At 44.3% G+C, this 11,068-nt stretch overlaps 1 protein-coding gene across 1 annotated transcript; it reads right to left on the bottom strand.

Moving 5' to 3' along the window:
• Positions 1–359: 359 nt before the first annotated feature.
• LOC120051464 (tetraspanin-15-like) lies at positions 360–10,840 on the bottom strand. Its single transcript, XM_038998340.1, has 7 exons — positions 10,829–10,840; positions 9,952–10,137; positions 8,939–9,034; positions 5,683–5,799; positions 4,110–4,160; positions 3,276–3,392; positions 360–1,611 (listed from the first exon to the last, which is right to left on the bottom strand). The coding sequence occupies exons 1-7, from the start codon at positions 10,838–10,840 to the stop codon at positions 1,255–1,257; spliced, it is 936 nt and encodes a 311-aa protein (XP_038854268.1). The 3' UTR covers positions 360–1,254.
• Between the last annotated feature and the right edge of the window lie 228 nt (positions 10,841–11,068).

The following is an 11,068-nucleotide window of genomic DNA, read 5'->3' as shown; positions in this document are numbered from 1 at the left end:
ACATAATTGCAAAAGGGTTTTCTAATTATCAATTAGCCTTTTAAAATGATAAACTTGGATTAGCTAACACAACGTGCCATTGGAACACAGGAGTGAGGGTTGCTGATAATGGGCCTCTGTATGCCTATGAAGATATTCCATTAAAAAAAAAAGAATCTGCCATTTCCAGCTACAATAGTCATTTACAACATTAACAATGTCTACACTGTATTTCTGATCAATTTTATGTTATTTTAAATGGACAATTTTTTGATTTTCTTTCAAAAACAAGGACATTTCTAAGTGACCCCAAACTTTTGAACAGTAGTGTAAATAAGGTATTTCTGTTTTTAATTTTTAATAAATGAGCAATCATTTCTAAAAACGGGTTTTCACTTTGTAATTATGGGGTATTGTGTGTAGATTGCTGAGGGATAAAAAAAAATTTAAAAAAAGATTTGAATAATAATTTAGAACAAGGCAGTAGTCAAGGGGTTTGAATACTTCCCGAAGGCACTGTGTACAAACGGAATCAAAGAGTTCATACAAAAAAGAAACATGCTACACATCCTTCACAGACATTGCACTCGAAGCAAGACAAGATTGGCTACTCCCATTCCTCTACTCTGACTAGAATGATCATCTCAAACAAAAAAAATGTCAGGTCGGTATAGTAAATAAACATGATGTGAATTGTCTTCTGACTATTGGGCCATTTGAATACAGCCTGAGGTATGCTTTAGCACATGAGACACAGCTCAAAATAAAAGATTTATAAAATACCTGCAACAAATTTGAGGAAATGTCAAAAATAATGCAGAGACCGCAGCTCAATTTGAAAGCTCCATTTAGAAAAGGGTAAAAACAACTTAAATTAGTGTCTAAAAACCACTGCAGCATCTTGTTCTTTGAAAGACTAACGATTGCTCCAATAATGCCTTTCCAAAGTGCCAAACCTCTGGTCGGGTTCCAGGCCAACTGCATGCATTGCATCAACCAATGGATGTGTGCCACGTCATCAACTGCGCAGTCAGGCATCAGATTGCTATATCATATAATGTGGTTAGCTGATATGTTAAACACCTATCCAGGCATTGAGATCTGGCATGCGTATGCAATGTAGCCGGCTAGGAACATGGCCATTATAACCTGTGATCCTGTCAGTTAATGACCATTGATTGGTTTGACCACCAAATAGTGCAACAGGTCTAACCTGTCCTTCAACAAACACACAGACCAAAACAACAACAAAACAACTCAGAGGAAATTCTAAAATTAATATTCCCTTCTTTTCTGCTTCCGCCCAATGTCTACCTCGTCCAGTCTAAGCCCAGATAGCTTGAGGTCTTGGAGGGATTGGGCCAGGGGCCTATGGACCTGGACGGGCAGGGGCCGCTGGACCCGGATGGGGATGGGCTTTAGGTCAGGGTCAGACAAGATGGGGTCTAAAGCTGGCAGGGGGAGGTAGCCTCCGTCTCTGGGCAGACACAGGCAGCAGCCAGCACCAGCCAGGTCCAGCTCGCTGTACTCAAAGCCAGCCCTCTTGAGGATCTTGAAGTCCACCATGTCCATGGACTCATTCATCTCCACCAGCAGGTTCCAGAACATACAGCTCAGCACGATGCCCATAAGCTGGAGAGACACACAGCAGAGAGACCAGTTACATTTACTCTGACACTGGGACTAGTACACACAGCTCAGCAGGCTGGAGAGAGGCAGGGAACACAGCAGAGATGTAAGTAGCCTTGCAAGAGCCCATCTCCTGGTTCTGTAGCGTGAGTCAGCTTGATGTACAAGTTCACCTCCTGGACAGGACGCTAGTCTATCGCAGCGCCTTACCCCTAATCTGTCTCCATAATGCTGAGTGCCAAGCAGAGACGCATTGGGTCCCATTTTTACAGTCTTTGATATCACTCGGCTGGGGATCAAACTCTGACACCCTTATTCCCTATATCGTTTTGACCAGGGCCCATAGAGACTGGTACCCACAGCCAGGGGAAAATATTCCAGCTGGATATTCAAGGACCACCGCATAGAATCCAGTTTAGACCATGTAACTATGTTTTTAAATATAATGCACCGTCATGTTCGTGTTTAATGTGCTTGCATGTACCTGACACCATAAAAGTTGCAGAGGCATACACATATCCAACTTTTCAATTAAGTAATATCTTACTTTGGTCCCAAGGTGGGTAATGCCTGGGCAAGCCAACTTGAGTGTGCAGCTGTCCACTCCCCCAGTGCTTTGAAATTAACTAGTTCCCACCTGAGCTTGCCTGATAAGAACCCTCAGTTTCCTTTTCGGTCTGTCTGCTACTGGACTGGACTGTCTGGATTGCACCTCATCCCCAAAGAATAGGCACATTTTATAATAGTGCAGCTGCTGTAGAATCAGTATGTGGTGTAATTACACATCTCCAAGGGGGCTCGCATAGAAGTCTGGCTGCAAAATTGTCACAGCACAGGAGAGTGAGGATAAAAGTAAAAAGAGGCTGATAGGGTGGGGGAGACAGACAAACGCTCTAAACTAGAACTAAAAACTAAGTGAATGGATAATAGTAAACAACAAACTCTGATTTATTCAAATTGAGTTTATAACACAATAAAAATCATCCAGCTCCTTGTTGGTTATGAAAGCGTTAATGTTACAGAGATACTGTATCATGCAGTGTAAACTGGCTAAGCTACATGTAGGCTAGGCCATGTTGCCAACAGAGAAGGGAGAGGGTTGCCTAGCTAAGCCCAAATTTACAGCTCTTCAGGGGGAGTGCTTTCTACAGACACCATTCACATCACATTGTGCGTGTTCCTAATGGCACCCTATTCCCTATTATTTATTTATTTTTTACATGTATTTTACCTTTATTTAACTAGGCAAGTCAGTTAAGAACAAATTATTATTTTCAATGATGGCCTAGGAACAGTGGGTTAACTGCCTTGTTCAGGGGCAGAACAACAGATTTTTTACCTCGTCAGCTTGAGGATTCGATCTTGCAACCTTTACTAGTCCAACGCTCTAACCACTAGGCTACCTGACGCCCCCCTATAGGGCCCTGCTCAAAATTAGTGCACTATATTGGGGATAGTATGCCATTTGGAACACAGAAATTGTTTAGTTCTGTGTGAGAGGCAGACACAATATAATGAAGTGGTGGACAGACCGACAAAAACTGGTTAGGAGTCAATCAAAATGCAAATGTGCTAGGAGAAACCTCCCGGGGATGGAAAGACTGAGTGAATAAATACACACGCACGCTCTCACCTGGTGCAAGCGTGTGTGTGCGTCTGTGACTGACCTGTGGCAGACCTAAGGCACAGCAGAGCCCAATAGTTGCTCCCACGTTGTCGCTCATCCACAGGTTGACAGCATGGATACAGCCTCGCACATGAATCACCTCATCTAGGACCTCACGCTGACAGAGAAAGCAAGCAAACGGGCAGAATGAAGGAGAGAGGGAGGAGAAGACAGAGGAAGAGAGAGAGACTAAATTAAATGCATTTGACTGAGTGTTTGTATGCATGGCGTTAAGGCAAAAATCAAGACAGTCATTTCACAATGATGAGGCACTACAATGCTAACATGAACAATAGAAAAACAGTGGAAAAATATATTCTACTACGACAAACTAATAGTGTGCCTTTAAAAAAAAAACTGTTCAACTATTCCCCAAAGATTTTCCAACATACGGTACCAAAGACAATATGGCTCAAGGACAGAAAACAGAGACAGCTGAATCAATATCACAACACCACCAGCCACTACCAGCAGGCACAATACAGTGATAACCAATTACCTTATTTGCCGCATACTGCAGCTAGAGAGAACAACCATTTTGGGGCCATAAAAGTAAATGATCCTGTTGCTGCTCTTTTCCCTGTTGCCATCTTTGGTTGCGTCCCAAATGGCACCCTATATAGTGCACTACCTATGCGGGCCCTGGTCAAAAGTAGTGCACTTTATAGGGAATATGGTGCCATTTGAAACATAGCTTCGGTCTCTGCGCAGAATGACAAGCTCCACAGGCTAATGAAGGCCAACAAACAAGCAGTACACTGAGAGGAAATGGAGGGGGGGGGAAAGATTTCACAGCCTATTAGGACTGGGATATAACCACTTATCTTCCCCTTACCTGCTGGCTGAGAGTCTTGTAACCACAAAGAGTGTTGACAACCTCTCCCACCTGAGAAAACAAGACAGGGAGAATATGATTATGAAGATGAGTCATGTGCAAATAACTATCATTTATTTGTTTTGTTTTTTGAAGTCAGGTAAGTATCCTTGTTGTTAAAAAGTACATTTATGCACGTCGGACACCAACAGACACATGTTGTGGAGCACATGGCAGAGAGCTGGACATTCCTTAATCAGTTTATAGCTTTGTGGTGCTTTGGAGTTGCCCTGTGTGGGTACAGACCAGAGGAAGAAGCAAAGAAGAGAGACAGAGAGAGAAGAAAGACAAACAGACAAGGCACAGAGAGAGAGAGAGAGAGAAAAAGATGAAGTGATAAAGGAACAAGAGAGAGAGAGATAGCGAGAGGGTGAGTTAGACAGGGAGAGAGGAAATGAATCATGAGTTCAGTAAATGGATTTAATTATCTCCCACTCCCTCAACTGACGCCGAGGTCTCGGGGTCTCTTCCTGTGCCTGAGTGACTCCACACATTTCACTGTAACCAATTCAACCAGCGTTAATTGCCTAGTAATGCAGCATGAGGCCGGGGATGAGAGGCAGGGGGAGAGGGCCTGTACTGAAAGCAGAACATGGATCCACTCACTCAATTCATGGCTAGAGGGCTGTATGGCTTTGTCTCTTCATTTCGCTCTCACAATATCTGACCTGTGCACGTAAAACACCAAAGATGAACAGTAGCGCTAGAACATGGTTAGCTTACTCATCCGAAGCACAAGGAAAGGTCTCCCTGATGGGTGTGTGATTCCATGTGGTAGAATGACATTCACCCCCCCCCCCCCTCCCATTTCATCTGTGTGTGGAGATCACCTTTACAAATAACAGGGTCTTAGTATATGATTAAAAGGGAAGAGAGTAGAGTATTGCTTTGGGGTTTAGAGACTTCTCCAGTTTCCAAGAACTGATCTTTGTTTAAAATAAATGAGGATCCCTTATTGCTACAGGCCACTGATGCTTCTCACTACCTCTGCAAGGCTCAGTGTGCTCAGTGGGTCTGTGTGTGGGTCTGGAGGAGCGCTAAATAAGATCCACAGAGACATGTGAGCGGCTGATAGGGAGGGCAAATATAATATTGGCTAAGGTTTATGTGGGCTACCGAGTGGTGCAGCGGTCTAAGGCACTGCATCTCAGTGCTTGAAGCGTCACTACAGACACCCTGGTTTGAATCCAGGCTATATCACAACCGGCCGTGATTGGGAGTCACATAGGGCGGCGCACAATTGGCCCAGCGTCGTCCGGGTTTGGCCAGTGTAGGCCGTCATTGTAAATAACAATTTGTTCTTAACTGACTTGCCTGGTTAAAATAAAAAATCAATGTGTGTTATCAGTTCCTACCTGACACACACACACGGTCTAGATAAAAGGTGACAGCTGGAGAATGGTGCCAATGGATGATTAAAAATAATCTACTGTGTGTGTGTGTGTGTGTGTGTGTGTGTGTGTGTGTGTGTGTGTGTGTGTGTGTGTGTGTGTGTGTGTGTGTGTGTGTGTGTGTGTACGACGAGAGCATTCACCTTGTGGCGGACACAACATGTATAAGGAACGCCACAGGCCAGCGGCCCGGTGCCATTGCAGAAATGGTATTGATTGACACCCCAGTCCTTGTACTCGTCCCCACCACAACAAGAGAACTGGAGAAGAAAATAAACAGAGAAAAAGAGATAGAGAGAACGAGGGGAGAGAGAGGGAGAGAAACAGCACCAAACACAGGCATCTTAATGAAGTAAGCGGGGGGGGGAAAAACAACCACAGTGAGTGACTGCTTCCCTGCTCAGGTCAGAACCTCCCTGTCACCTTGGACTGGAGCCCTGAGGACATTCTCTACTCTGCCTCGGTACCAAATGGCACCCTATACCCTCTATAGTGCACTACTTTAGACCACAGCCCAACGGGATTTTATAGATTATATACAGTTGAAGTAGGAAGTTTACATACACCTAGGCCAAATACATTTAAACTCAGTTTTTCACAATTCCTGACATTTAATCCTAGTAAATATTCCCTGTCAGGTAGGATCACCACTTTATTTTATGAATGTGAAATGTCAGAATACTAGAAGAGAGAATGATTTATTTCAGCTTTCATTTCTTTCATCACATTCCCATTAGGTCAGAAGTTTACATACACTCAATTTGTATTTGATAGCATTGCCTTTAAATTGTTTAACTTGGGTCAAACATTTTGGGTAGCCTTCCACAAGCTTCCCACAATAAGTTGGGTGAATTTTGGCCCATTCCTCCTGACAGAGCTGGTGTAGCTGAGTCAGGCTTGTCGGCCTCCTTGCTCGCACACGCTTTTTCAGTTCTGCCCATACATTTTCTATAGGATTGAGGTCAGGGCTTTGTGATGGCCACTCCAGTACTTTGACTTTGTTGTCCGTACTTCCACAACTTTGGAAGTATGCTTGGGGTCATTGTCCATTTGGAAGACCCATTTGTGACCAAGCTTTAACTTCCTGACTGATGTCTTGAGATGTTGCTTCAATATATCCACATCATTTTCCCACCTCATGATGCCATCTATTTTGTGAAGTGCACCAGTCCCTCCTGCAGCAAAGCACCCCACAACATGATGCTGCCACCCCCGTGGATGGTGTTGGTGTTCTTCGGCTTGCAAGCCTCCCCCTTTTTCATCAGACCAGAGGACATTTCTCCAAAAAGTACGATCTTTGTCCCCATGTGCAGTTGCAAACCGTAGTCTGGCTTTTTTATGGCGGTTTTGGAGCAGTGGCTTCTTCCTTGCTGAGCGGCCTTTCAGATTATGTCGATATAGGACTTGTTAGACTGTGGATATAGATACTTTTGTACCTGTTTCCTCCAGCATCTTCACAAGGTCCTTTGCCAATGTTCTGGGATTGATTTGCACTTTTCGCAACAAAGTACGTTCATCTCTAGGAGACAGAATGCATCTCCTTCCTGAGCGGTATGACGGTTGCGTGGTCCCATGGTGTTTATACTTGCATACTATTGTTTGTACAGAAGAATGTGGTACCTTCAGGCGTTTGGAAATTGCTCCCAAGGATGAACCAGACTTGTGGAGGTCTACAAAAAAGGTCTTGGCCTGCTTTCTTTTGTTTTTCCCATGATGTCAAGCAAAGAGGCACTGAGTTTGAAGATAGGCCTTGAAATACATCCACAGGAACACCTCCAATTGACTCAAATGATGTCAATTAGCCTATCAGAAGCTTCTAAAGCCATGACATCATTTTCTGGAATTTCCCAAGCTGTTTAAAGGCACAGTCAACTTAGTGTATGTAAACTTCTGACCCACTGGAATTGTGATACAGTGAAGTATAAGTGAAATAATCTGTCTGTAAACAATTGTTGGAAAAATTACTTGTGTCACGCACAAAGTAGATGTCCTAACCGACTTACCAAAACTATAGTTTGTTAACAAGACATGGAGTGGTTGAAAAACGAGTTTTAATGACTCCAACCTAGGTGTATGTAAACTTTGACTTCAACTGTACATACAGTTGAAGTCAGAAGTTTACATACACTTATTTTCCATGTGGTCTATGTTAAAGGGCACTTCATTTAATATAACGGGCTTTTAAAATTCAATATTTGTGCACAATTTCTTCCAGGGGTTGGAACTGAATTATTTTCCAATCGTTCATTCAAGTCCTAACCAACTTACCAAAACTATATAGTATGTTAACAAGAAATTTGTGGAGTGGTTTAAAAACGAGTTTTAATGACTCCAACCTAAGTGTATGTAAACTTCCGACTTCAACTGCAGAAAATAGCCATTTGGGAATCACCCAATCTTTATCCTTTCAACCCAGGGCAGGGCTGGCTTCATTCATTGACGTTAATCTCACAACCCATTTCCCCCAGCAAATCGATATCGATGTGGAGATTGCCAGACAGGGAGCGAGGGCCCCAGGTAAACCGGGACTTTGACACTCAAATAAAGACTACACTTTAAACTCGTGCAGGCTGTAGGAAATCAGATGGATAACCTAGCATGTTGATAGCAGCGTAGAGAGAAAAGTAGAGATACGACAGCGGGTCAACGCTTTTGGTATCTTTTGGTATTATAGTGGCAGCAGCAGCTTGTTATTGTGTTGTTCTCTTTGTGGGGCTCAACAGCGTTGTACTCCACTGCTGATTGAGATAGAGGCACTCTAATAGGTGTGCAAATGACAACAGCTGTTTCCCAAATGACACCCTATTCCCTATATAGAGCACTACTTTTGACCAGGAATCATATGGCTCTGTCGAAAGTAGCAGACTGTTAGAGAATAGTGTGCGCCATTTGTTACACAGGTGGAAATGAAAGCTTTGAGAGGTGTAAACAATGGTGGCCAATGACAGGATTGAATGCCTGCAGCAGTGAGGATTATTATGCCTAGTTGCCTAGTTAAATAAAGGTTACATAAATAAATATATATGTGGTCTGGTTAATTAATTAACCAGGATGAATGGCAGAGATAAAATACAAAATTAGCCAACCTCTCAAAAGACTAGTGTGTGTGTGTGTGTGTGTGTGTGTGTGTGTGTGTATGTGTAGTGGGGGAGGATTTAATAATGACAGGGTTCAGTCTGTTGTTTTTTCAATCACTCATACTCTATCCATCTCAGTGTATCCTACATTCAACACACACACACACACACACACACACACACACACACACACACACACACACACACACACACACACACACACACACACACACACACACACACACACACACACACACACACACACACACATCACTATATCCTGTCTGTTGCTTCCGTTAATGTAAAGCGAGTCCTCTCTTACCTTCTGTTGCACAAAGTCCAAGATGTTTTTGAAGTCCAGATCATCGTAATAGTGTTTAATTCCCTCTCGTATGCTACTTTGGAACAAGGCTGATGTCTACAGGGAGAGAGAGAGGAGGAAGAGTAAAGAGAGAGGGGTGGGAATGATGAGCGATGGAAGTCATCATCCATCACATTGAATGCTGCTGTGATGTGATCTTTTCGTGGCTGGAGGCTATGCCAAAGGGGACACTGCTGTACCATGTGAACATGTTACAGATGACGTGTGCGTGCATGCATGTGTGTAGGTGCCAGAAATGAGAGAACTGGCCTTCTTCTCAAAGATGAGTGCAACGATGAGAGCCACAACTTGCAGGAACAGTAGGACACACAGAACACACAAGAACTGGTGGAGAGGAGAGAGAAAAAGAGATGTTAATTTCCCTTGTTTATTTCCCTTTAGGTTGTCTATTCCATTTGCTTTGGCAATGTAAACATATGTTTCCCATACCAATAAAGCCCTTTGAAGAGAGAGGGGGGGGGGGGGGGGGGGGGGGTTTAGCATGACACAAACCAGAGGGACAGAGTTTAGAGGGACTTTAGCTGCTATCTGTATATCCCAGTTTGGAGAGAGATAACTGATTGAGAACAAAGTGCCCTGCAGATGGCTTGCTGGGCTGAGACAGGCAACCCGTCATCAGGCTTACTGACATACCCCAGTCAGTCCCCTCCTCCCTCCCTCTCTCTCTCTGACTTCGTGAGGCGGTTCTTCTCCTCGCTATGTCTCTATCCTGAATCACCCCCACCATGTCCTCCCCCTCTCCTCCCTTCTCATCTCATCTACCCCTCCAATCCCTTTACTCTCACCATGTGCTTCCGCCGACATAACGTTCCCCTCCTTCCTTTCCTCCCGCTCTCATCTCCCTCTCCATTCCTCCTCCCACTCCCCTCTCTCACCATGTGTAGCAGGATCTCCTTTCTCCTCCCTCCCTTTATCTCTCTCCTCCCCACCGCTCCATCCCTCCCCGCTCTCACCATGTGTAGCAGGGTCTTGTTGTCCCTGAGGGAGCCCACCATGCCCACCAGGGAGACGGTGAACATCACCAGGCCCAGCAGGATGAGCACCACAGCGGGGGCCAGGAACACCCCCTCCAGGGTACGGTTATTCTGGCGTTCCACCTCCGCGTACACCCCCACGCACAGCACACACAGGCCCAGGAGCTGTAGGAGGGGAGAGGGGGTAGGGGAGGCAGGGAGAGAGTGAAGAGGCAGGGCAAGAGGGGAAGGAAGAGAGAGCGGGAGACAGGGAGAGAGGGTGGGGGTAGAAGCGGCGAGACAGTGAGATGGGAGTCGTACGAGAAGAGAGGGTTAAGGCAGGGAGAAAGGAGGAAGACAGAGAGAGATGGGGAGGAGAGAGGGCAGTAGGGGAAAGAAAGGAGATGGGAGAGAGGGAGAGCGGGTTGGGGTGAGAAGGTCAGAACACTGCAGGGTGCCATCTTTATGAATTAGCGTCACTGCAAATAACAGGATTTTATGACAGCAGCGTGCATAGAAAGCATAGCCTAACCAAGCGAGGAACATTAAATGCTTTTGCCATTAGTGCTGAGCGATTAACCAAAATGTCTGTTAATTTTCATTTTTTAAACAAAAGTTTGACCAACGTCAGTTCAATTATTTGAATTCCATTTCGTTTGTTTTTTCCTGTGAGCTGGATGCGCAGAGATAAATCCGATCACGCCCGAACTGTGCGATGTAGTAGCGAGTTTTCAACAGGCTAATATTCTAAATAGTTTATAATCCATTGTGCGTCTGTCTACTTGTCCGTTCTGTGTGGAGCAGACACGATACGAAAAGAAGAGAGAACGCACGATCGAGAGGGATGGAAAGCTGTTTCTTCGCCAGGTATCCCTACCTGAAAATACATGATCAAAGTGATTGATAGTTGGTATTCAGCAGTCATAAAAGTATGCCTTATTTACTTTGAAGAACTACAAAAATGTTGATTTTGTCAGACAGCATAGCATAGAGATGAGGACTTGGAATTAAATAATAATGTCCTCAAATAAAACACATATTTTATTAAAGTAATGTGAATAAATCATGGTTAATAAGTGATAAGCAGTCATGGGTAGTCACTACCTTCATGGGACTT

This window comes from Salvelinus namaycush, chromosome 1 (genome assembly GCF_016432855.1).
Source record: "Salvelinus namaycush isolate Seneca chromosome 1, SaNama_1.0, whole genome shotgun sequence".
NCBI classification, from domain to species: domain Eukaryota; kingdom Metazoa; phylum Chordata; class Actinopteri; order Salmoniformes; family Salmonidae; genus Salvelinus; species Salvelinus namaycush.
Note: the sequence above shows the minus strand (reverse complement) of the source record. Positions and strands in the feature narration are given on the sequence as shown.

Coding starts and splice junctions, on each gene's coding strand:
- LOC120051464 (XM_038998340.1), bottom strand. Junction 3,393..4,109: donor ACAAGACTCTCAGCCAGCAG/GTAAGGGGAAGA, acceptor TTTCTCTGTCAG/CGTGAGGTCCTAGATGAGGT. Junction 1,612..3,275: donor GTGCCTTAGGTCTGCCACAG/GTCAGTCACAGA, acceptor GTGTCTCTCCAG/CTTATGGGCATCGTGCTGAG.